General features: G+C 36.4%; 1 protein-coding gene across 14 annotated transcripts; it reads left to right on the top strand.

Annotated features, from left to right (window-relative positions):
* ZNF207 (zinc finger protein 207) lies at window positions 1-26,261 on the top strand. Of its 14 annotated transcripts, none has more exons than XR_010318396.1 (14): window positions 1-180; window positions 1,581-1,707; window positions 6,502-6,640; window positions 7,488-7,658; window positions 7,783-7,858; window positions 8,353-8,400; window positions 9,471-9,541; window positions 12,855-13,012; window positions 13,991-14,083; window positions 15,421-15,663; window positions 16,525-16,684; window positions 16,831-17,014; window positions 20,066-20,120; window positions 23,779-26,261. XR_010318396.1 is itself a non-coding variant. In XM_064271425.1 (13 exons), the coding sequence occupies exons 1-12, from the start codon at window positions 140-142 to the stop codon at window positions 16,989-16,991; spliced, it is 1,488 nt and encodes a 495-aa protein (XP_064127495.1). In that variant the 5' UTR covers window positions 1-139; the 3' UTR covers window positions 16,992-17,014; window positions 20,066-26,261. The 14 variants fall into 14 exon arrangements, 8 of the variants coding, with proteins under 8 accessions (XP_064127495.1, XP_064127494.1, XP_010592523.1 ...); XR_010318395.1 differs by having other exon boundaries at window positions 23,776-26,261; XR_010318394.1 differs by adding an exon at window positions 17,229-17,311 and having other exon boundaries at window positions 20,066-26,261.
* Window positions 26,262-26,979: the final 718 nt, after the last annotated feature.

The raw sequence follows: 26,979 nt of genomic DNA, 5'->3' as shown, positions 1-26,979 counted from the left end.
AGCGGCTAACGAGGCCGTCGGCCATTTTGTGTCTGTTTCCTGTGGGACGTGGTGGTAGCCGTTGGGTCGGAAAAGTGAGCCGTTTTCGTCTCGTTTTTCCTGCTTGTTTTCTTCTCCTTTTTGTCAGTAGAGCGCGGTTATGGGTCGCAAGAAGAAGAAGCAGCTGAAGCCGTGGTGCTGATATCCTTTGTCGGCTCGAAGTCGAGGCCGAGTGGGGGCGCCGGTTGGTGGTAATTGGGAGGCCTGGGTTTTGGCCTGTGGCGGGGATTGTCTATCTGGGCGTCGGGGCAGGTGGCTGGCTTGCTGAGATCGGATTTGCGGAGGCCTCGGAAAAATGGGGTCCTTGGGGTGGGAGGTATTAGCAGTTGCGAGTCGTGGGATTCCGTGACTCAGGAGGATCTGGCTTTGAGGCGAGCGTTGGCCCACTGGAAGGCGGTCTGGACCTCTACCAAAGAAAGCGTTGCTTACGGACTGTCCTGCCCCCACTCCGTTGTTTTGGTGACGGTTCAACAGAGCGACCTTTTTTTCAGTAAAATACGCTGATGGACTCCACGGAGGATTGGGGAAGAGCTTCCGGAGTCTCTGTCACCCATTTTCTCAATTTTTTTTTTTTTTTTTTGTAGAATTGGTGGCTTAGTTAGTTAGCCAATTCTGATTTTTAGGAGCCTTCCCCCCCTTTTTTTTTTTTTTTTGCGGGGGTGGAAGGAGGGCCAGCTTCCGTGTCTAATCCAGAGGCGCATTAGCGTTCTCCTAAATGGTGGAGTTTTGTGTATCTATTTTTTTTTATTATCTGGCGTTATAGTACTTAAAAAAAAAAAAGAAACCTGTTTTATTGGAAAGGAATATCTTAATAAATACTAGCGTCATTTTAATACTTTCTCCGGAAGCGTTAGTATATTTTACGTTAAAGTTGATTTTAGTTAACGCTCTGGTATCTAAAATCGGTTTGTTACAGAACTGCATTTTGTGTGTTTAAAAACGGTTACGAATTTTGTAAAATCTGAAGAGTAGTGAGGTAATCTCTTGAGTTTAAATGCATTCCTTGACGACAAAAATTGATACTGAGTTGGAAACGAAATTGTGTGTCATTTTTAGCCCCTGTGAACTTCTTAGATCTAAATACTGGTAAATTCCCAATATTTCGATTATTTTTATCTTCTGTACATCTGATGGATTAATTGTTTTGAAATAAATTTGAGGATTTCTGAACATTGAACCTTCCCTCTCCACAATGTGTTTGTAAATATTGCGATGCTGAACGAAAGAAAACTTAATTTCAGATGCCATCTCAAAAACGCACAATAACTTGACAAAAGTGTATTTCCGATTACCGAGATGTGTTTATTTGGGGGTGCTGATGAGACCACAGCCCCCTGGGAAATTGAAGATACTGAGATTACATGGCAAATGTTAAGTCCTCAAACAGTAAATATCAAAAGCTAGGCTTCTATAAAGTGGCTTTTTGGGATTTTAGCCTTTAGCTCACACTTTAACGTTATCTTTGTATTCTGACATGACAGGTCATTTTTATTAGAGACACAGTCATTATGCTGTTTTTATACCTTAACGGTATTGATCAGGTATTGTAATAGAGATTTTGATGACGAGAAAATCCTTATACAGCACCAAAAAGCAAAGCATTTTAAATGTCATATATGTCACAAAAAATTGTACACAGGACCTGGCTTAGCTATTCATTGCATGCAGGTAAGAGTTTTTTTTCTCTATTAACATTTTTGCCCCCTTGTAATTTGGCAACAACATGAAGGAATAATCCTGAATTTGTTTTTGACCACTGTGATTTTTGTGTATTGCAAAAGATTAACTGAGCTGGGTGGTCAGCTTAAAAAAAAAAAAAAAAGTTCTGTAGCCCTCAAGGAGGTAAACAGTTGACCTTTTTTATGTTTGAGTATATATTTGTATTTATTTTCAGAATAATGGTAATATATTTCGTGGTAGGTTAAATTGGTGAGAATTGGTTTGAGGTCAAAGACTACTAAATACTTGGAAGAGAGAAAAAGGATCAGTGATTTAAAATTTTGTGGGTTGTCTGGCCAGTTCCAATCCTTTAAGAATTAATAGCATAATTAGCTGTTAGTACTCTGTGCCATTGATGAGGTTTTTTTGGTGTAACCTGTATCCTGGAGTTAGGCTTATTTCAACAATTTATTCTTTTGGAATGACTGTTGTATTTTATTTAATAATTTCTAGGTTTGTAGAGTTCTTTCACAACTAGGTAGGGAGAGTTTTGTAATTTATATTTACAAAAACTCTAATGAGTACGATGGGATCTCATTCAACATCTAGGTTTGCTAGTCTCAGACCTGCCAGAATGTTTGCTAAATTGGACCCTAGAGAGGTCTGAGATTAATCAACCTTTACGCATTAGTAACTACTGTTGTTGAGGGGCAGGGAGGTAAATTAAAACAAGCCATTGCTTCCTCAGTTTAAAAATAAGCTTGTATATCCTTTTCACTCCAATTATTTTACTGTAACAGCAATATAATATCCTTTGAAAAATATTTGAGAGCCTATTATATATATATATATAATATATATATTAACATATATAATATATATATTATGTACTATGGCAGCCACTAGTCGCATTGGCTATTTAAAATGAAATTAACTAAAATTATCAAATAAAAATTTAAAAATTCACTTCCTCTGACATACTAGCCACATTTCCGTTGCTTAGTAGCCATGTGTGACTGCTGGCTGACTATTGTATTAGGTAACAGATACCCATTCATCGAGGAATGTTCTATAGGATAGCACTGTGCTTCTGCACTAGACATTGTTCTAGGCACTGGGCATACGACAGTGAATAAACAAAGTTTGCTATTATGTAGCTTAGGTTTATACTGTGGAGGAAGATCACCTGTAAATATTTAGCTTGTTCCATACTGATACATGTTAAAGAGAAAACTAGAATTAGGTAAGGGGGATAAGGAAGATCTCTGTGAGATCTGAACAAAGTGAGGGGAGCTTCCAAGGAACGGCAAATGAAAGGCCCTCGAGGAAGGAGCATCCTTTCAGATTGAAGGAAAAGGAATGAGTAGCAATGTACAACTTTATTTAGGAGGGCTCACAGGCCATTGTAGTCCATTTTATTTAATTCTGAATGAAATGGAGGGTGCGAACAGAGATGTAACATGCTGCATAGTTAAGAATAAATTACAAGGTGCTGTGAGATCAGGAGACTTGGCAAGAGATGATGGTGGCCAAGGCTAGAATTTGCTGGTTGATTAGATGTGCAGTATGAGAGAAAGTGAGGTGTTAAGCATGACTCCAAGGTTTTTGGCCTGAGCATTGTGGAAAATGAGTTACTGTATACCTATTTGTGAAAAGGTGCAGAAAGAACAGGCTTAGGAATGAGGGTATTGAGATGGTTTATGTTAATTTTGAGTGTGGGTATGTTTTGAGAATATCAGATGTTGAGGTGATGTCAAATAAGCAGAGAAGTTGAAGCTGGAGATAGACATTTGGGAGGATACAGTATAAGGACGGCTATTTTCAAGCCATAATGCTACATATTATTATTTAAAAGGTATAGATTAAAAAAAGAGATGCTAGGACTTAACCCTGAGCACATTTAGCATTTAGAGGTCAGGAAATTTAAAGGAAGCATCATTCAGGGAGACTGAAAGGTAGGAAAACCAAGAGAGTAAGTGCTTTGAAGCCAGATGAAGTCGTGTTTCAAGGAGAGCATTATTTAACTGAGTCAGCGGCAGGTGGTAGGTCAAGTGAGACTTAAGACTGGATTCATCAAAGTGAAGGTCATTGATCACTTGCCAAGAGTGATTTCCTAGAGGGATGAGGGTGAAAGTCTGGTTGGAGTGCTTTCAAGAGAAAATGAGGAAGTGGAGGCACTTTCTAAGGAGTTGCGCTCAGGGCTTCCAACTGGTCAGTTTTGAGGCCCTGCTGAAAATTTGCATTTCTGACAGATTCCCAGGTATGTTAATGCTGCTGATGAGGGACTAATTCTGAGGACCACTAGTAGAGCAGTGGTTCTCAAAATTTGGTGTACATAAAACTCATCTGGGATCTTTTTAAAATGTATATTCTAATTAAGTGTATCTGGGATAGAAATGCACATCCTTAGGGGTTCAAACCAGAATGAATGGATTCAAAGCCCTGGTTGTGCTATAGAGAAGAGCAGAGAAATGGAGTGGAAGCTGGAAGGAGAGTAGTTGAGAGACTGTTAGTAACATCTTTAATTGATTAAGTGCTTCTGTTTTTGTAGCCACACAGCAACCTGTGAGATAGGTGTGGTGGTTAAATCAGACACGTCCTCCAGTTTTATAGATGATGAGTCTAGGACATTAGACAGTTAGATGGGCCACAGCAGGTTCTCACCAATCCTGTCCGTTGTGTATGGTGAAAATATACACAGCAAAACATTCACCAATTCTGTAATTTCTGTGTGTAAAATTCAGTGACATTGATTACTTTCAAGTTCCCCTATCTTTTTAAAGCAAGATTTTAAGAAATCTGTCGAAGTCAAGCTGTGCCATAATATTGGAGGAGGATTTTTGATGTCACATTTTTTTTCTCCTCTTCCCAGCGCTTTTAATGTGCTTATCCCTGTCCTTATCATTCAGAAATGTAGCAAAGACTAGTGTATATGCGAATGTCACTGTATTGCCTTAAAGAATATGCAAGATGAGTTGTTTCATGTGCGTTTATCAAGAATAGCAGCATACTCCAAAAAAAAACTTAGGAAGCAGGGTGTGATAAGTCACTTATTGAGTAGTTTGTCCATGGGTCTTCTAATCACAATGAAAGGAACAGCTGTTCAAGGTTAATCAGAAGTTAAGATAATTTCTGAATTTTATTTGCATGCTAATTTTTGTGAAAGTCTGTGGCTTCTTCTATAAGAAGAAAACCTTTTTGTTCTTACGTGAAGGTGGCTTGGTAGGAAAGGAAAATTGAGGAGTATTTTGTTCGTTGAAGTTGTTAGCTTAAGCTGCTGCTGCTGTTAGGTGCCTTCGAGTAGCTTCTGACTCAAAGCAGCCCTGTAGGACAGTAGAACTGCCCCATAGGGTTTCTAAGGAGCGGCTGGTGGATTTGAACTGCTGACATTTTGGTTAGCAGCTGTGAGATCTTAATCACTATGCCACCAGGGCCTAAGCTAGTGGTTCTCAAACTTTAATGTGCATCAGAAGCCCCTGGAAAAACCAAACCCGGTGCTGTTGAGTCACTTCTGACTCATAGCGACCCTAAAGGAAAGAGTAGAACCGCCCCATAGGGTTTCCAAGGCTGTAAATCTTAGGGAACCAGACTGTTACATTTTTCTCCCACGGTGCAGTTGGTGGGTTCTAGCCACAGACCTTTCTGTTAGCATAAAGGTCAGCAGCAAAGTGCTTTAACCATGGATTGCTGGCCCACCCTGGAATTTCTTCATTTCTAACAAGTTTCTAGGTGATACTCATAGCACTTGTCTAAGTAAAAGGGCTTTTGCTGAAGACCGACAAGACTAACAAGGGCTCTTGTCATATTATTAGCAATTGCTGTTAGTTGCTAGCTGCCCTGGAGTCTTTTGAGACTCATGGCAATGCATGTGTGTCAGAGTAGAACTGCTCCGTAAGGTTTTAATGGAAACAGATCACCAGGCCTATCTTCTGCAGTACTACTGGGTGGGTTTGAACCACCAGCCATTTGTGCCATACAATGAAAATACATCCCCATTGTTTTGCAATAAACATCTTAACCTCTTTCTTACCAAGTAAATTCAGAGTCAGTGATGGGATCACTACTGTGTAAGTCTTTAGGCCTCAAATAACTCATTGGTTAATGGATGATGCTAATTATAGTGGAGCTTTTTTAGTAGTACTATAGGCTTGGCTCAAGATCTTTCTTGGAAAAGTTAATTCTTATTTTTAATATAAGGTAATTATTTCATAAACTTAATTCAGACTTGAAACTTCTTTGACTTGGATATCGTTGCTAATAATTTGCATAGGCAACGTTGTATAGTAAACTCGAGATAATACTTACTGAGCCACTGCAATGTATTAGGCATCCTGTCAAGTGCTTGCTCATTTATAATTTTCATGGGCTTTATTTTTTAGAGCAAGCTGTTCTCAGAAAAATTGGGCAGAAATTACTGTTTTTAATCTATGGTCCCTTCTCCCTACATATTTTTTCTATTTACGACTTGCTTTCTTGTGGTACCTGTGTTACAGTTGATAAACCAATATTGACACGTTGCCAAAGTGCTTTTTTTTTTTTTTTTTAATATACTCTTTTATTCTCAAAACAACTCTGGAAGTTAGGTATTACATAAGTGTAGTAAACTGAGGCTTAGAGAGGAGCGACTTGCCCAGTGTCACATGGCTAATAAGTCAGAACTAGAATTTGAGTCCAGATAATCTCACTCTAGAACCAGTCATTCTCGGTCACTATACTGACTGGCCTCTAAGTAATTTGAAATTATTCTTAAGAAACTTACGAGGTTCTTTTGTAATGGAAGTGATGATGATGTTTTAATGTTAGGTACATAAAGAGACAATAGATGCTGTACCAAATGCAATACCTGGGAGAACAGACATAGAGTTGGAAATATATGGTATGGAAGGTATTCCAGAAAAAGACATGGATGAAAGACGACGACTTCTTGAACAGAAAACGCAAGGTAAAAAGATGCATGCTTTGTTGTGATACAACTTTGCTTTGGAAAGTATGAATTACTATTAAGTATAAATTTAGTGGGAGACGGTAGATTCATTCTGAATTTTAATTTTGAATTCTGGTTTTTTTTGTTGTTGTTGTTCTGTGTTTAAAATTATATAGTTGATTTGTACATATGCAGTACTATGCGGATCGTTCCAGCGTTTTCTTACATTTTTATTTGTAATTGAATTCTAAATGGAATTAGCGAGCATCTTTCGTTTTCATTTATATAGCCACTAATAATTGTAGGTTTTTTTTTTTAAGCTCTGATGTTTAACTTTTAATTTGGAGCCATGTACTATCTAGATGATAAACTCGTTGCTGTCCAGTTGATTCAACTCATAGCAACCCTATAGGACAGAGTAGAACTACCCCATAGGATTTCCAAGGAGCGGCTGGTGGATTTGAACTGCCAGCCTTTTGGTTAGGAGCCGTAGCTCTTAACCACTGTCCTACCAGGGTAGGAGCTGTTGTTATTCACCTATAAATTTTTTTTTTTTTTTTTGGGAAAGCGTTATAAAGAGGTCAGACCTCTGTGATCATTTATATTTCGAGATGAAAGAAAAAGCTGGTTTTTAAGTAAGATTGCCTTAGAATAATTATTTTACCTCTGTAAGATAGGGAAGAGATAATAACTTTGCTTACTTAGAATGAAACCACTTTTGAAGAGTTGAGAAAGATATTAATTGAGTTTTTTGGAAGAAAAATCTCGAGCTAATTGCACTAAAATACTTTTTAAAATGTTGAATGTCGTAAACTTAGTTTTGTTTTTTTACACTATGGAAAAAATTAATTAAAACTTTTTTTAGCAGAGAGCCAAAAAAAGAAGCAACAAGATGATTCTGATGAGTATGATGATGATGACTCTGCAGCATCAACTTCATTTCAGCCACAGCCTGTTCAGCCTCAACAAGGCTATATCCCTCCAATGGCACAGCCAGGTCTGCCACCAGTCCCGGGGGCACCAGGAATGCCTCCAGGTAGCACAAAGGTTTCTCAAAATTTAACACGTCTAGGATTTCATTGGTAATAATGTAGAAATATTACTTTTTTCCTCCCAACACTTCAATATTAATTTGATTTTTTTTTTTTTTTTTTGGTTAGGCATACCTCCATTAATGCCAGGTGTTCCTCCACTGATGCCAGGGATGCCTCCAGTTATGCCAGGCATGCCACCTGGGTAAGAAAACTCTCTTACTGGTTTGTGGGCTTGTGCCTAGTAATGGTATTTTTCAACCTGGGTATTCTATGAATTAAATGTTACCTTGCATTTTTTTGCTTCTAAAAGGTATGGGCTCTATAAACCTTAAATTTGTCTAATAAAGGGTCTGTCAGTAAACTTAAGGAGTATAGATTTGCTTCTGAAGAGAGTTAATTCTGGTTTTAGGATGGATATAGGCAGCCATCTACTTTAATTGCACTTACTGTAATTAAAGTAAATGGTTGTAGATTTGAGTTTCTGAGATTCAGAACTGCCCATGACACTTTGTAGCGGTGACAAGAAGCAAACTCTGTAAATGTTTTATATGTCAAAGCATCAAGATTTAAAATATGAGGTGCCTGTGCCCATCACTTTTATGTAAATATTGTTGGATATGAGAGGTATACAATACACTTTCCCACTGTATTTTGAAAATCACAGTTAGATTTTGATTTTGTCATACATTTTCACAGATTGCATCATCAGAGAAAATACACCCAGTCATTTTGCGGTGAAAACATGTAAGCATCTCATTCATAATGTAATTCAGGAGGTATAATCATAATGTCATTTTTCTTGTGTGTTTAATGGTATCTATTCAGTTGACTTCAGAAATTTCCTGACCTTCCTCATTAAAACTTCTAAAATTTGCAAACTCATTGACACAGGTCTCTTAAAGGAGGTAAATAAAAACTTGCGTGAGGAAAATAGTAGTAGACCATATAAATACTTTCTAAATGTGCAACTCTTTCCCAAACTACTAAAAATAATGGGACTTGGTAATAAGGATTAGTATTTAAGAAAGAATTTATATTTAAAGAACAATTATTTTGCCTAATTAAATGCTTTACTATTTTTGAATATAATTGAGTTTTCTTTTGATACAATCTATATATAGTTCAGCTTCTGAAAAAAGTCTTAATTGTCTTGTAATTTCTTACATGTATTGGACACTGATATTTGAAGATGAGCTCTTTAGGGGAAGGAAAATAAATATGGGTTATGCTTATAAATCATGGTTTAGTGCTAGGTAGCTCTTCTAAATAAAAATTAGACAATCTGAGTTTGCTTTTGGATATCTTTAATTTTGGTGATAGTTTTTCCTTGCCCTTCCATTTAAAAAAAAATCTTACTCCCTAGTGTACGTTTTGTTATTTACCTTTTGAAAAGTCTGACAACTCTAAGAAATAGAGATTTCTTCTGTTTTTTTTTATATTCTGTGTGGATATTTTTCAAGTGGGACCAAAGACAACTTGCCTGTGGTTAGTTGCTTTTCAAATCACCTGTGAGTCCTCTTGTACACGTTAGGGAGAGTGTAATAATCTCAATGACTTTAAACGTATTAAAACGTTTTTCAGCAATGGCTTTTTTTTACACTGGTAAACCAAAGAGTTTGCTGGTTTCTGGAAAATTTACTTTGATAGGTTTGTTGTAGTGTGTTGTGTGTTCTTTCAGCTTGATTGATTTTAGTATTAGAGGTGAAATTCAAGTCTTTTTTCCATTATTTTTTCAGGCTTTAGCCAGAATATTTTCTGATGGTTTATACTCTTAATTAAACTTCAGTTGTTTCTCGAAATTTGCTTTATAATAGAATGATGCCAATGGGTGGAATGATGCCACCTGGACCAGGAATCCCACCTCTGATGCCTGGTATGCCACCAGGTAAGAGATCTTAGACACTTCCCTTTTTAGTATGACTGGCAAACTTTATTCTTCAACTTTTTAGGTAATGGGTTTATGGGTATTAGTACCATTTAAATTTTTTCATAAAGTTAAAAAAAAATTACTGTGAGAAATATTGTGATGAACTTTGGAATAGTAAAAATCATAGGCTTCAAAGAAGCAAGAATGAGGCATAGAGTTTATGCACTGAAGCTCATATACTTAAGAACAGTTGTATTCGTTAGGAATATTTTAAGACTGCAAGTAATAGAGAAAGCCAAGAAACTGTATTAAATAATTATCTCTCTTGATAAAAATTAAAAAGGTAGGTAGGTTCAGTGACTCGGTGATAGACCCATATTTTAGACTGCAAGTAATAGAGAAGTCGAACAAACTGTATTAAATAATCCATTATCTTTCTCAATAAATATTAAAAGGTAGGTGGGTTCAGTGACTCAGTGATAGACCCATGCTTTCTTTTTTTTAACAGAATTTTTTTTCTTGTACTTTAGAAAAAGGTTTACAGAGCAAATTTTTCATTAAACAATGCACGTATTGTTTTTGTGACGCTGGTTGCCAACCCCGTGACATATAAACACTCTACGCTTCTCCACCTCGGGTTCCCAGTTACCAGCTTTCCTGTCCCCTCCTGCCTTCTCGTCCTTGTCCCTGGGCTAGTGTGCCCATTTAGTCTCGTTTTGTTTTTTGTGCGTTTCTAATCCTCGGCTGAAGGGTGAACCCTAGGGATGACTTCAGTGCTGAGGTAAAAATGTGTCCAGGGGCTGTACTCTCAGGGTTTCTCCAGTCTCTGTCAGACCAGTAAATCTGATCTTTTTGTGTGTGTGAGAGTTAGAATTTTGTTCTGCATCTTTCTCCAGCTCTGTCCAGGTCCCTCTATTGTGATCCCTGTCAGGGCAGTTGGTGGTGGTAGCTGGGCACCATCTAGTTGTGCTGGACTCAAGTCTGGTGGAGGCTGTGGTAGTTGTGGTCCATTGTTCCTTTGGACTAATCTTTCCCTTGTGTCATTGGTTTTCTACATTCTCCCTTGTTCCAGACGGGGTGAGACCAGTGGAGTATCTTAGATGGCTGCTTACAAGCTTCTGGTACCCCAGATGTTACTTACCAAAGTAGAATGTGGAATATTTTCTTTATTAATTATGTATGCCAATTGAGCTAGATGTTCCTGAGACCATGGTTCCCAGAGCCCTCAGCCTAGTAACTCAGCCCCTCAGGGAGTTTGGATGTGTCTATGAAGCTTCCATGACCTTGCCTTGGAGGGACCCATACTTTTTTAACTTTATACTTTGGTATCCCTAGCTTTTCTCCCTTAAGAATGTCACTGAATAGTTAAAAGATGGCCCAGGGAAGAGAGGGGAGAGAAGTAGGTCAGTAGTGCGTGCTCTTGTTTTTGTTAGGGAGCACAGTAACTTTCTCAGAAGCTCCTTAGCCCCTTATATGTAATTGTCCAGAAATAGGCCTAATGCAAAGGAGCCTGGGAAATGACATTTCTTGGCTTGTAAGCCTGTATGATGGGAGACACGGTGTAGGAAAAGGGATTTGGTTACCCAAATAAGTATGCCACAGAAGCCTTCATGAGGCTCTCTCAATCTCTGTTACCTTTCATTTTATACTTAATTCTAATGAGTTTGGTTTGCAACCGTAGTATTAGAAGTACTGAAATAACAGTTGATATAAAAGGACACAGGAATAATAAAGCAGCAGCAAAATTCAAATCATTGCCAGTGCAGCCGTTAATGTATAGGCAGCCGTTTCACATTACGCTTAGAGATGTGGGCATCTGAAGGAATGTTGTTAGGTGCTGTCGAGTTGGTTCCGACTCATAGCGACCCTGTGCACAACAGAACGAAACACTGCCCGGTCCTGCGCCATCCTTACCACCGTTGTTATACTTGAGCTCATTGTTGCAGCTGCGGTGTCAGTCCACCTCGTTGAGGGTCTTCCTCTTTTCCGCTGACCCTGTACTCTGCCAAGTATGATGTCCTTCTCCAGGGACTGATCCCTCCTGACAACATGTCCAAAGTATATAAGACGCAGTCTCGCCATCCTTGCTTCTGAGGAGCATTCTGGTTGTACTTCTTCCAAGACAGATTTGTTCGTTCTTTTGGCAGTCCATGGTATATTCGGTATTCTTCACCAACACCACAATTCAAAGGCGTCAGTTCTTCTTCGGTCTTCCTTATTCACTGTCCAGCTCTCACATGCATATGATGCGATTGAAAATACCATGGCTTGGGTCAGGCGCACCTTAGTCTTCAAGGTGACATCTTTGCTCTTCAACACTTTGAAGAGGTCTTTCGCAGCAGATTTACCCAATTCAATGTGTCTTTTAAGACTGCCGCTTCCATGGCTGTTGATTGTGGATCCAAGTAAAATGAAATCCTTGACAACTTAAGTCTTTTCTCCGTTTATCATGATGTTGCTCGTTGGTCCAGTTGTGAGAATTTTTGTTCTCTTTATGTTGGGGTGCAATCCATACTAAGGCTGTGGTCTTTGATCTTCATTAGTAAGTGCTTTAAGTCCTCTTCACTTTCACCAGCACCTAAAGGAATACAGAATAATAATTGATATTTGATAATCTGAAGCCAGTAAAAGTTGTATAATATGTTGAAAAAGTTTAAAGAATGCATTTGTGATGCGTTTTAGGAAACTTTGTTTACAGTGTTTAAAAATGAAACAATCTGTTGCCATTGAGTCAGTTGCAACTCATAGTGACCCTATAGGACAGAATGGAACTGCCCCATGTGGTTTTCAAGGAGCAGGTGATAGATTAAAACTGCCGACCTTTTGGTTAGCAGCCAAATGTTTTAACCACTGCGTCATCAGGCCCCAGTAGTGTTTAAAGGAAAAATTTATTCTGAAAATTTTTTACAGGTTATGAAATTACATCAAAGGTTTTACTACAATTTGCTTTGCTTTTCAGGGAACACTAAAAGACCTCATAGATGATTAAAATAGTTTTTGTATGTTTAAAAATTTTCCTAGGTCAATAATATCAGTAAGCTTAATTGCTGCTTTTATCATATGGAGGGACTCAAGCGGTATCTTTCACTTCCTAAAATTCTGAAGAGACGCAAAGGAATGATTTAATGGAAAGTTTGAGGCAAGACACAAATGCCTAATTTCCTTGGACTTCTTTGAGTTGTTCAGCAGTCAATCATTAGTAACTTTGTAGTATAGAAGCTAGTTTAATATGGAATATTTTAACAGTGAAGTTTTTTGGAAATATTTTTTCTGAATTAAATGTTTGGACTGCTGAGTCCTCCCTTCTTGTTCCAACATTTCTTCTTTACAGGTATGCCTCCACCTGTTCCACGTCCTGGAATTCCTCCAATGACTCAAGCACAGGCTGTTTCAGCACCAGGTATTCTTAATAGACCGCCTGCACCAACAGCAACAGTTCCTGCTCCTCAGCCTCCAGTTACTAAGCCTCTTTTCCCCAGTGCTGGACAGGTAAGGTAAAATCCTAAAAAAGAGTACACTTACATTTAAAGGTAAAGTGCAGTTATTTACAGAAATCTTGGGAATTGTCATAGATCAATTTTTTTTTAATAGTCTTTTGATTATAATTTATTAAGTATACCGGGAAGTGGCCTATTCTCATCCATGTTTGCACACATTTATTTTCTCTACTCTTAAGATTGAATGAGACCAGAGATACAGTATGTTACTTTTTCATAACAGTGAATTCTGGTTACTCTGGTAGAAATGGAAGTTAAATTTCTGAGAACTGAAATACATGGTTATGTTTAGAGAGCCCCCTTTACCTGTTTTGAGCTATGAGTAGAACGAGACCAAAGCCATAAATGAAAATGTTTTAATACTTAAATCATTTGTTGGACTTTCCTGGTTTAGAACTGTGAGAAGCTACAATGCTGGGCTCTAGCTGAAAGGGTGTCATTTAATGGCTTTTGACCTAGTCACACCTAAATTTCATACCGGTATTGTCTTTTTTCCCAAAACACAGAAGCTACAGGTGCTTCTGATATATGTAGTATGCATATAATGGTGGAAAAGTGCACATTAAACTTACGTTTTTGAGGTGGGCGGGGATTTTGTTTATTTGAGAGAACATTTGTGAGGTCATTGATTAAGAACTGAAGTCTCAATAATGCATCCTTATTCTCGATTTAAGATGGCATTCCTGAAATGGTGCAATGCAAAGCATTAGTTTTGGAAAGAAAGTTTTAGAAAAGAAGCTGTGGTTAGCTAAGTTTATTGGTGTAGTTTTTTTAAAATTTGAGGCTCATGACTGTCACTTTTCATTGTAAATACATTTAACTGCCTGCCTCTTAAGTAGATCAGGTTCGATTGCATTAAAATTAGAATTTACAAAAATGCAATCTTTAGAGGAAAAAAAGTCTACCACGTGGCTTATTTTCACCCATTTGTTTGGAGACTTTTCATTGTTTCCTTTCTTTTATGCTACAGATGGGGACACCTGTAACAAGCTCAAGTACAGCTTCATCCAATTCAGAAAGTCTGTCTGCATCTTCTAAAGCTCTGTTTCCTAGCACAGCACAAGTACGCAGGAAGTTGCAGTTTAAAATTGTTAAAATGGCTTTATAACTTAACCCTTTGGACCCTATTTAAAAAAATAAATCTTCCCCCCCAAAATGTTTAATTTTTTTAAAAGTAAAATTAATGGTGAATAAACCAAATTATATTTAAAAATTTGAATTCATACTATCAGAAAAAAATATACCGCAAACGCATGGTTCTAAAGGGTTAAAAGCATGTAAGCAGTAAATGCATTAGTGGCCAATGGTTAGTCTGATGCATGATTAAGCTACAGGCAGTCCCCGGATTGCGAATGAGCTCCGAAGGAGTTCGGTTCCTAAGTCGTCTGTCTTAAAGCTGAATTTGTACTTAAGTCAGAAGAGTTAGGTACGGTTGGTATATAATGTCAGACAAATGTTTGTCTTAGTATATAATGTACCCTTCTATATTTAAAATACGTTTAACACTTGCAGATACGCTGAAGCATCTTTAACGTGATGATACAGTAATAATAACGTTTTGATGCATTGTAGCAAAGTAGTGCCCATTTGTTATTACGAACCATTGTATTATGTACCTTGAATTTTTAATAAGCTTTACAGGGGTTGGTTCGTAATTACGCGTTGTACATAAGTCTGACGTTCACGATCCGGGGACTGCTTGTATTTTGATTCATGCTGTTTAAACTGATGCATCACATTTAATATAATAAAATTTAGTACTTTGCATTTGGTTCTAAAATTGGCCTAGTTCACATGTTTCAGATGTATGGTATTTGAAAAATAACACTTTATTACTGGTAACTTTACTTAAAAGATCCTGATAAATTAACCTCTTGTCCATGATAATCGTGTAGCCATTGTTGAGGGCACTGCGATAGTATGTAAAGAGTACATGTCTTTAACGTACCATCGTTGATACTAATTGTTCATGCTAAACTCAGGAACTGGAGTTTATCCAAACATTCTGTATTCTGTAGTTTCTAACCTTTTTTTTGAGCTGCTTGGTAGATTAATTACTTCAAACAACTAATTCAGAATGGGTAAAAAATAAGATACATGCCATTCTATTATATGGTACTGTTTTCATCAATCTGAAATAAATACAAAGCTTTGTAAATTAAAATTGTCTGGTGAGGAGGTAGAAGACATCTAACGAGTACTTGTTTCCACTCTTGTGTTTAGGATGTGACTTTAACCCAGCGTATTTTAATATTCTTTGGGTTTTGTGAAATGTTTTCGCGTATTAACTGTTTCAGTGTTGTGTAAAGTTTATGCCCTTTATTTAAGTTAAACCAATACTATATATACTCAGCAATTTTGAGGTTTGAAGTTTTGCTGATAAAGGGTTGTGTTTTACAGGCTCAGGCAGCTGTCCAAGGACCTGTTGGTACAGATTTCAAGCCTTTAAATAGTACCCCTGCAACAACTACAGAACCCCCAAAGCCTACATTCCCTGCTTATACTCAGTCTACAGCATCAACCACTAGTACAACAAACAGCACTGCAGCTAAACCAGTGGCTTCAATAACAAGTAAGCCTGCTACACTTACAACAACCAGTGCAACCAGTAAGTTGATCCATCCAGATGAGGATATATCACTGGTAAGTTGTTCTCAGTTTTTTACTTGGAGAATTTGATTGGAAAGCATTGTAGCAGCTCGTTTCTTGTTGAAAAGTGTTAATTTATACACAGATGCATATTATGATCTGATATAATGCCAATTAAATGCTTTTTAATATTCTTATTTTTAAGAAACTACAAAATAATAAAGTGGATATTGCAAGTTTTTGATCTTAGATGTTACCCCCAGACTATTTATAAAAGAAGATAGTAAGTTGGGTTCTTATCGTTCTAAAAATCAGCTTAGTTAGACATTTAATTTGCATATATAAGTTGAATAGTTAAGTCTGAGCTAGGATCTGCAAATCCCTTGAAGCCCATATAAAAAGCTTGTTTTGATGTACAGTTAATACTTAGGATTTTGATAGCAGTGATACTTTCTGCACTAGACAGTTTCTAGTTAATGGAGTCCCTGGGTGGCACTTGGCTACTAACCAAAAAGTTGGTGGTTTGAATCCATGCAGAGGTGTCTCAGAAGCAAGGCCTAGAAATTACTTCCGAAAGGGCACAGCCATTGAAACCCTATTCAGATTTCTGCTTTGAAACATATGAGGTCTCCGTGAGTCAGAACTGACCCGATAGTAACTGGGTTTTTTGTTCGTTTGTTTTTTAAAGAGCTAATTGTTAGCCTCAGATACAAAAATAGGTGAGATTTTCCTAAGGTGTCCAAGATTTTAAGTAGTTCGACTGGCTTGTGGAGCAAAAGTAATTGGTTGGGGAATTAGTGGTAAATTAAAAAAAAAAAAAATTGTTCTCTATAAACAAGCTTCTAGATGCTAGCCTTTATGCCTGATGAAGCTCTGCGTTCAGGGGTTTAGCATTATGCTTATTTTTATTCGTAGGAAGAGAGAAGGGCACAGTTACCTAAATATCAGCGTAATCTTCCTCGACCAGGACAGGCTCCTATTGGTAATCCACCCGTTGGACCAATTGGAGGTATGATGCCACCACAGCCAGGCATCCCACAGCAACAAGGAATGAGACCCCCAATGCCGCCTCATGGTATTTCTCTTTATTTTTATTACATTTAGTGGATTTCTGAGTATACAAATGAAAATGTTAAATTTATCTGCATAATACATTGCATTTAAAAGTTTAATGCATATACCAACTCAATCTATGTTTTGTTTTTTAAATGTGTTTTTTAGGTCAGTATGGTGGTCATCATCAAGGCATGCCAGGTTACCTTCCTGGCGCAATGCCGCCATATGGGCAGGGACCGCCAATGGTGCCCCCATACCAAGGTGGGCCTCCTCGACCTCCAATGGGAATGAGACCTCCTGTAATGTCGCAAGGTGGCCGTTACTGATCTTACTTCATCCAGTCTAATAGGTTTGGAGATTAAACCTTTTCTCAACTTGTGCTGTTTATATAGCCAAGCTTCCGTCAATTAAGGCTTCATTGTGACTTTAACATTATCTTCCCACATACCAGGAACTATTGGACATTTATTTTACATGGGAAAAATTATTTGGAATAATAAAGCAGGAACTTTTCCTGAAGTTGCAATTTATACTGTATGGCTTCTTTTTCATGTTTCATCTAGGTTTTTAGAAGTGAAGTATAGTAAATTTGGTTCGTTAAATTGTGAAGGCGCTGGAATTACATGAACATACCACCTTAATAAAGGCAAGTTCTGTAAGCTTACATTGCTATTTGTAAAGTTATGCCTTCGCAGCATTTCAGATGCTGTTGGACTTTATGTCCCCAACCTAGCTTGGTGAGGGCTGTAACTGTTCCCAAGTACCTGTACGTTGGAAGTCTGAATGTGTAACAATATTTAATGTATTTAGAGCTCCTCATGTTGCAGGGTTTAAGAAATCTGACCCACCAAGGTCATGTCACTTTTCTGTACTGTTAAACTTCATTGTAATAAAATGAGAGAAAAATTTATGCCTTTTTATTCATAACCCAGCTGTGGACCACTGCCTGAAAGGTTTGTACAGATGCATGCCACAGTAGATGTCCACATAATAAAATTCATAGTTATCAATGCAGTTTTGATACATCATTGGATTCTGTCTTTGAATTGTAGGTTGTTCCTTAGCTGCATGTTGTCAACTGGGCAGTATACATAAATGTATGTTAATACTTCAGAAAAACTTTAGATCCGTAGGAGTCATTATGGGCATTAAATCTTTATATTTTGTTTCCTCTCCACCCCCGTGGTACCAGTATGTATCAGGTAGCATTTAAAATGTAGACTTTAATACTCTTTCCTTCCTGCTAGTGATATTTAGAGTCTAGTGCCAGACCTGTCCATTTCCTTCTGATGATTTTTGAGACCGCAGTACCGTGTGGACCTCAGAAGCTTTTCAGGTGCAGACTTCTAGAAGCTCTGGTGCATGCACGGTAGCTTGTGCTGTGAACGGGTTGGTGTACGTTACTCTAAGGGTAACGCTGAGAATCTAAATGTGCCTGCGTTAGGGTGGTGACAGATGAGTTAATTTTGAATTTTATTATACTCCTGGAGGATTTTATTTATCTGATCAGGTAGACAACTTCTGTTAGTAAGCCTCAACTGCTTTACCATTTAGCTTTTCATTCGTGTGAAAATTTGAATGTTACTGTGTTCCTATAGAGAACTTTTCTGTGGAGATGATAGATATTCAGTATTTTGTGTTTCAAGTCTCTTTTTAATAATAGCTCTTCTTGACCTTTTTGGCATCTTTTTTTTTTTTTTGATCTTCACTTTTACAGGTATTTTCATTACTAAGTATCAGATGACCTATACAAACTATAATTATTAATATTCTCGATATAAAGTTGACTTCTAAGAAATGGTAGCATTTCTTTATGACCTTTACTTGGAAGTGTAGATATGACATGAAACCTGAAATTTTGTTTATTTAAAAAGCTTTGAACTTGTTGACAGATACATTTAAAAATGTTTTTAACTACAATCACAAAAGTCTATACTCAAGTGACAAGTAAAAATCATTCGTTTAAACAAAATATTGTGAATATTATAAAGCGAAATGCTGTTTTAAATCTGGTATGTTGCTCCAGTGGGTTCTTTATCTACCGTGCTGCGGTACCTTTGAGGTGACAAAGTCCCATAGCTTGGAAAGGAAGCTAGAATGCATTTCCTTTGCTAGCAGCCAAGTCCAAAACCCCTTCCCACACTAGTGCTTGCCTACCTAAATTTTCTTTTTTTTAACTGACATACACTTAGATTTGGCAGCACATTTATCCTGCCAAAAAAAGACTTGTGTTTAAAATCTCTAAGGTAAAAATGACATGATTAAATTTAGCGTGATTAGATAGGAAATGCTCTTTCAAACCAAATGTCTCTCTAGCATTTCTTGTACCTGCTTGCTGCCAACTTGCAAAAGCGTTCGTGTATCTGTTTCCAGAATTATGCAAAGCTATATTTGCATTTTATGAAAGAGGGCTGGTATCTTATAGCAAGTTTCGTTGCTTTCTGAGGTCTGAAGGGAGAAAATACTCTTTGTAAAAATAGGTGTTAGAATTCTAATGAAAATTAAAAAAAAATTAATTTGAAGTGTTAATGCATGGCCTTTAAAAAATTTTAAATACACCATTTCCTGTGTATTGTTGCTATGTGGCTCAGAGGTGATGTCCATTTTATATATCTAAATGTAATTTGTGCATGCATCACAGCGTAGTTAAGCTTCTAGAAAATACCTTTTACCTAACTGCTTCTGGGGTCCGTAGTGTACTTAAATTGTGAGTGGAACATATTACAACAAAATAATTAGCCCTTACTTTGAGCTTTGCTTCTGTAAGTAACAAATGAAGATGAGTTGAAGTAAACTTCAACTGCCCTCACAGAAGACAACTTCTGGGACTTGATATATTCAGGCAGGCAGTGTAATTGCTATAATAAAGGAAGTTGCAGTATTGATTGGACTGTCAGCTTTGGCTCTACATGCCATCCACTCCTCCTTATATATCATTACCCTTTTTAGAAAAATCAAAAGCAAGTTCAACATTTTGTCTGGCACTAGCTTCTATTATATCGATTTCACTGCTGTATGACAGTACCAAGACCAGCAGGTGAGGATCAACTTTCGAGTGGCTGCTGGATTTATCATTTGACGTGAATACTTAATGCTGTAGTAATCGTTCACACATTTGCCTCAGGATGTGGGAAACTACTTTTAGGTATACTCCTCTTCCATTGATCAAGTTACAAATTGAACTTAAAACTCAGCTTAATATTAAACTTAGTTATTTGGGGAGAAATCCCCAACAAAAATAAGAGTATAGGCTCTGAATGGAATTGTAGTGGACAGTAGTAAGAAAAAAAAGCTGTTTTTTTTTCCTTAATTGCTTGATCACTGGGATTTTTTTTAATGCATGTCTTTTAAATTAATTGGGTAATGTTTTTCTAAAATTAAAATTTTCTTCTTCCTATAGCCCTGCCATAGGACAGGCTGAGGCTGAGTCTCAGTGTTGCCCTGTTCAGTCTGAGGCAAGTGGGATTTATTTTATTCCTTATGGGGGCTTTCACAGCTTTATGGCTGTTGGATATTTATGTCCCCAAACTTGCAGCAAGTTTGGTGAAGGCCCCTAAATTTAATTAAATTTAGGATTTTTATAATTTTTTGGCAGAGATGGCTCTATATTAATATTCACGTTTGACTGTGGTGTTAAGAAAGAAGAGCACTTGATAATGCTATTTCACATGATTTACTTTGTATTACATAGTGTTTAACAACCTCGGTAAAGCTTGAGTTACTTAATGTATCGAACTTTAGCAAATTGACAAAATTTGATAATCTTGATTTGGAGGCATGAAACACTTCATTCAAATTTTCTACTTTCCCTTTTAGGAAGATATTACTGGTTATTTTCTCCCCAAACTACTAAATTTAACCTCAAGGATAAGTTTAATCATTGGAATAACCACTGGATACTGAAATCTACATTCTGAGTCTTAAACTTACGCACTGAACATTAAGGTTGAAAGGTCATCTGGAAGTGCTTGTGATTTTTCATATTTTCAAACCTCACCACATTAGAGCAAATGTTAATGTAGAGCCCTGTGAAGAGTGGGAAGGTGGGGTGGGTTTGTGTGTGATTTGTATGTATGGCTGTAGGCTACTCATGCAATTTAATAAAAGAATAACAAAAGAGTTTGGGTTTTACAAGCCTGTCAGTATAGATTGACTAGTTTTCAGTAAGCTAAGCAAGTTGCATCATGTGGTAAAGTTACTAGTATGTTAAATATGGTTTTAGAATGCTTCTTTTGAGGTTCCTTTTTAGCCATCCTGGACAATATTTTATGCAGTATGCACACAAGAAAAGTGTCCACTTTCGTTCCCAACTAAAATTTGCTTTCGTTTGGTGAGAAAAGTTGTATGTATGTGTGTTTGCTGGAGAAGGTAAAGAGGGAATTGAAAGAGAGGCCAAAACATACACTTGGATTGCCTTTGTTCTTCATGACGATTCTATCCAGATAGGATTTCTTCTCTGAAGAAATAACAACTAGTACAACCCGGAATTGTGTTTCTATGTGGCTTTAGTTCTTGGAAACAAAAAGAAAAAAATACGTGTTAGTTAAGAGAATCTCAAATTTTGACCAGTTTAATTAAAACATGTGCTTTTAACTGTTGTAACTGAATAGGTTATCTTGAAAAAATACTTAAACAAGAATTTTGTTGCTTCCACAACAAAATATTCCATTGGAATATTTTACAACCACCTCAGTAATTACACTTTATAAGACAGCTTGATCGGAGATAATGTTTTCTCTCACACTTATAACCCCTCAGTACATTGAAATCTCTTGAAGCTGCTTGTCCTAATTCTGATAATGATCATTGAAACAATTGAAGTAGGTTCTTATTTACTCAGTACTGGGGTGGGAGTAAGATTTCTAAGAGTGGCATGATCTGTTGAAGAGGATACAGATATCTAACTTAAGATGTAGTTCTTTTGCTGTCTTTGTAGTTCTGTGCCTCAGATAAGATTTTGAGATGTAACTTCCGAGCATCCATAAAGTCCACTGGTAAAAATGGATAAATGAAAGAAAATATTGAAGTGTCCCTTCTTTACTGAGCTAAAATTTTGTCTAAGCATAAACATTTGTGTTGGTTAGAGGATAGAAAATTTTTTTTATTAAGCGGATATGTCTTTTTAGAAAACAGTATTTACTTGATAATGAATAACCTTTGCAGTTTATTCCAAAATGAAACTGGTTTTCTCTTACTATAACTTTTATAGAAATGTCATCTGAAAATGGGGTTTCACTTATGCTACTACTGACTATTGAGGACAGAGTTTTACAGTTACAATTCTGGTAGCTGTCATGTGACTTGACTATTAGGGAAGGTTGCTCCCCCCTTTTTTTTTTTGCACTCCTTTTTTAGTATTTTGCTTTCTCTCATAATTTCAATAGGAACCTTTTGTAGTTTGTAGCATAGAAATCATCTGACTTTTTTTGTGATACTTTTCCGTAAAACAAGAAGCCTTTATTTTAATGGTGGTTGTATATAGTGTCATGAATATAGTGGATAGTCACAATTTTATAATTAATGCTAAGTTCTTAAAACTATACTTTTAATATAGTAAGCCCTTAGTTTGAAGTTTCTGAAATTTTTTTTTTTTTTTTAAACCTGTTCATATGATGTAGTCTCGGGGAACATATTCTATTAAGCAGAATGTAAAAAGTCAGTTTAAGGCAGCAACTGGAGACCTAAAGGAAGCCTTTACTGAAGTTAATTTGAACTCTTTTACTTGAAGCAAATCGAACAATAGTATTATAAATCATTAAATGGAAACTTTCATGGTTAGTTTTTTTTTAGGAGGCGTAATCACCAGCTGTGTTAATAAGAATATGTTTGTGTATGTTTCAATTTGACCAAATTTAACTACAGAAGATTCATGTGTGTAAACTATTTTAACAGTGGATCAGTTACTTGGACCCTGCTCGTTAATTCTGAACATTGTAATGGTGTTGTAAGGTTGTCGTACAACACAGCTTCAGTAATGCAAAGTGTTTGCTCAGTGGTTTGTGTTATGCTGTGTTTGTAAAAAGGTGGAAGTCCTTTATTGGCGTTCGCTAAGCCCGCTGCCATTGTTAAAACGTTTGGAGTCTTACCATTATTACGGTTACAGAATCCTCAGAGTTACCTGCCTTCACCTTTGGTTAAATTTAAGGAGAATTTTGAGGAACTGGCAATGAAGTTCATTGATGCCCAACTTGGATAAAAATGAAGAATGATGTTTCCCTAAGTTTACGACACACAGACCTTGAGTATTTGGGAGAAGAGGTCATTATATAGTATATTAGACTTGAGAACCTGAAATGAAATGAAAGATAATAGCATTCCTGTTGTTGGTTTGCATTTGTTACTGAGGTTTCACTAAAGTATTTCTTTTCATGTAGATGTTTCTTAACATTTTATTCATAAATAGTTAAGGAGTTTATTACTCAGATCAAAACAAACAAGATTTGCCACATCATTTCCCAGTCTCTACTATTAGTAAAATGAGGCTGCTTAACTACCCAAGTGGACCAAGGAAGGAGTTATTTATTAGTTCAAAATTATTAAGTTCCTGTAAGTTTGAGTTAAAAAAAATATGGCATACCTAGTTATGGAGCAGAAAGCTCCCCATTGAGCTTTTATTTAGTTAGTATAGTCTTTAAGGAGAAGCAATAGAATTTGCTTTTCAGCCCATGTTTTTAAAATTGAAAATCTCTATTATAAGCAAATGAAATCAAGTTTTTTTTTTTAATTTAATTAAAAACGATTACAAATTGTTTGCCCTGTGTGGTACCTGTGCTTAAATTGAGAGATTACCACATGTTTAAGAGATTATTTTTTTCTTGCTTCCTGCTATTCATTACCCCATTTTTTAGAGTAAACCAAAATTCACATCATCATTCACATATTGGAATACCTAGTTTATTAAAATTGAGACGTCCGAGAGAGAGTGTTGTTAACTCATTCTCATAAGGTCACTCTAAATTTAATAGCTAATGTAAGGTAACCTTGTAAGACTTAGGGAAGAAAGTTTTATATGTATAAATATCAGGCTCTGAGGAAATTTAATGCACATTGACTTTTTAAACTATGGGTTGAACTCCTCAGTTTAACACAATTTGTGTTTTTGTTAACTAGCAGCAGAATTTCAGCATTTGCTACTTACTGGTAGAGAAGAAAAATCCCACAGCCCTGCCAGTACAGGTTAGTTTAATCTGTAAGTACCTGATGTTCCTATTTTTTTCAAACATATCCATATAACCCACACAAAGGAAGAAAGCTGTGCAGTTACTTAAATGTGAGTATAACTAATAATAGACCCATTGGACACTTAGAAACACTCAGCATTTGGGCCAAAGCAGCTCTAGGTTTGCTAAAACTCAGTTCTAATAAAGGTGTTATACTGCTCCTTTATTCACTGTCTGGTTGAGGTTGAACCAAAATAGCTATGTTTTACGTAAAAAGAAAAGACGGCAAAATTTTTGATTGACCTTGCCCATGTTGGTATATAATATGGAGTCCCACAGGGCTTTGGGTCTGTCTTTTACGTAAACCGCTCCCATGGTGGGTCTCATACTCGCCCTTTAACTTTTTACAGTATGAATCAACCTCAGAAAAAAGATGTTTGCTCATTTTTAGCAATGATAAAATGGTGTACAATCATAATCTAGAAAATGTTTTTTTACTGCTTTTTTCTTAAATGTTTTTGGTAGCTCTTGCTGTTAAGTACTAATTTTTTTTTGCTCATCTTTTTTGTGAACTGTAACCTGTTGGTGCACCACTGTGGATTCATTTTACTTTGGACTAAAAAATAACCTTATTTTTTAAGTATTCAAATGAAAGCAGGCTATCCATCAAGAAATCTAAACAGATTCTTTGTGCAGTCCTTTTGAGGGTCAGTGGGAATATAATGGGTAGTGAAAGATGTATTAAAATTTTTATTTCTCATTCTAGCAAAGTTCAGTGTCTTGAATCATCCTGAGAGATTTTCTTTAACCTTTAGATACTGTGTTTCTTATGTTGATACAAACTTAAAAAACCAAGTGTAACTTAATTTCTACAAGTATGAACCATCCTTCAAATCTGTTGTTGTTATTAGGTGCCGTTGAGTTGGTTCCAACTCACAGTGACCCTGTGTACAACGGAATGAAACAGTGCCTGGTCATGTGTCATCCTTACAGTGGTTGATATGTTTGAGCCCATTGTTGCAGCCACTGTGTCAGTCTCTCGCTGCATTGACTTACTGACGTATGGCTTCAATAATGTCTAATTTGCGAAAATATGCACTAAAACTAACTGATCTTGTGCAGCGATTAGCCACTGAAAACAGACTGTCTGAATGTCGTTTTATATAGAACTCATGCATTCGGTTAGCTAACTTATAAAATTGATAAGATAGCCACTTTTTTTTTTTTTAATAAAATTGCCTTGAGGGCTTAAGTTTCATTGCCTTTCACAGTTTAATCTATATAAGAAATGGCGTAGACACAGTCGAAATGGTTTTCCTTAAAAACCCTCTCTGTAAAGCTGTCTTTCTGGTGAGTACTATCTTATACTTTTGTATGTCGCAATTTTACCTTTTATAAATTAATGGAAATGAGGAACTTTGATCAAAGAAGTGAACAATCTGAATGTCTACATCTCTTTGGATATTACCTGAACCAGGAATATTAAGAAAGTGATTACTGCTTGACATTTTCCCACTAATTCCTGGTTCACTTTTTTCTTATCTTCACATAGCAGACTATAAATAGCTGCATAAACTTACTATTTGTTTTGCATATGATTCATGTAAATGGCGACAGTGAACTATACATGTAAAAAATGTTGAATTGTCAAATAGGTTATTTTTTTTTTAAATTGTGTTTTAGGTCAAAGTTTACACAGCAAATTAGGTTTTTAACAATTTTTACAATGTGTCAGAATTCTCATTATTTCCATTCCGTTTGTTCTGTTTTCCATTGATCTGAACTCCCTTTCCCTTCTTGCCTTCTCATCTTTGCTTTTGGGTAAATGTTGACCCTTTGGTCTTATAGAGTTCATTGTTTAAGGGAGCATATTACTGCATAAACTTTGATCGCATATTGTCTAGCACTGAAACTTTTTAAATTCTAATCTTAAGGTTTTCTGTTTAGTCGACAGTCAAAGTTTTTTCTCAGTGCTTTTGGTTCCTATATCGCATAGGTGTTAATTAAAATACCCGAATTTTTTTCTATTCTTGTTGAAGCCGTTGCAGTGATTTATGGGCAATTAAGCTGAGGTTAGGGTTGAAGGAGGGTTTACCTAAATTGGTCATGCAGACCATTTGCTTACAAGGTCCTCTTTGAGGCTTGAAATTTTCAAGTGTATTGTTTCTTAAACATTCTAACCCTGCATGAAATACTTGGGTTAGAAATACTGATTGGCCTCTGAGTATATTCATAATTTATTCCCTCAGTGTAATGCATAAGTTTTTTCCCCTTCTGCTTTTTAGCCACATCCTAGCTGATGTCAATATAAGGATGTTTTCACATTGTATTTCCTGCTGTGGTCTTTGCGAATCAATAAAAGAACAGTCAAATCTGCTTTTTAGTATGAGCAATGGTAGTCTTCTAAAATAAATCTGAAGATTGATATGTGCATATGTAACATGGTAATGTATTCTAGATAAACATTAAACCAAGCATGGACCCTCAGTTTATATCTTGAAGATTTAAAATACATTTCTAAGGAACTGTGTCATTTCCAGCAGGGATAAACAGACATTGCAAATTTGGTAAGTATGTAACTTTAAATGCATGTATTTAGTGATGAGAATCAGTAGCCAGATTTTCATAGTTTAATGTTTAGAATTGAGCAAGAATTCTTGAGTTTTCGTTGCAACTTAGTGGATGTGTCCAGAATTTTATGAATTTGTGTGTACAATGATTAAATTAAAGCATATCTTGCTCCATTGTCTGTTTTGTTTTCTTTTAATTTTGTGTGGTGGTGCTTAAAATACTAATTTTACATTTTTAAGCTTTCTTCAGGGTAGAAATAAGTGGCTGGTGAAGAAAATATCTTCAGTAACTAGTTAAATGTGCCCTTTTAAGACCCAAGGATGAATTTCACCTTACTTAAGCCTTCTGTTTTTCAGGTCCAATTAAAACTGACAGTAGGCAGCTCTTTCTGGAATATTATAGGAGTCAGTGCATAATAGTATAATATTAAGCCAATACCTGGTTCTCTTTAAGGGAGGAAAGGTGATGAAATTTGGAGCCTCTCCCCTCCCTAGGACCTTATATTAATAAAAGGATAATAAGTGGAGGCTTAGGTGAGAAGTGTTTTAATTGCTACAACAGGGAAGGTGATTTTTGAGAAATA

Source organism: Loxodonta africana, chromosome 18 (assembly GCF_030014295.1).
Source record: "Loxodonta africana isolate mLoxAfr1 chromosome 18, mLoxAfr1.hap2, whole genome shotgun sequence".
NCBI lineage: Eukaryota > Metazoa > Chordata > Mammalia > Proboscidea > Elephantidae > Loxodonta > Loxodonta africana.
The sequence above is the reverse complement of the archived record's forward strand: the minus strand, read 5'-3'. Positions and strand labels throughout refer to the sequence as shown.

Bases quoted from the DNA above. Each gene is read 5' to 3' on its own strand.
- ZNF207 (XM_064271425.1), top strand. From the start codon at position 140: ATGGGTCGCAAGAAGAAGAAGCAGCTGAAGCCGTGGTGCTG. The intron at 1,708-6,501 runs GTAAGAGTTTTT...TTTTAATGTTAG, and splicing joins TAGCTATTCATTGCATGCAG to GTACATAAAGAGACAATAGA. The intron at 6,641-7,487 runs GTAAAAAGATGC...AACTTTTTTTAG, and splicing joins TCTTGAACAGAAAACGCAAG to CAGAGAGCCAAAAAAAGAAG.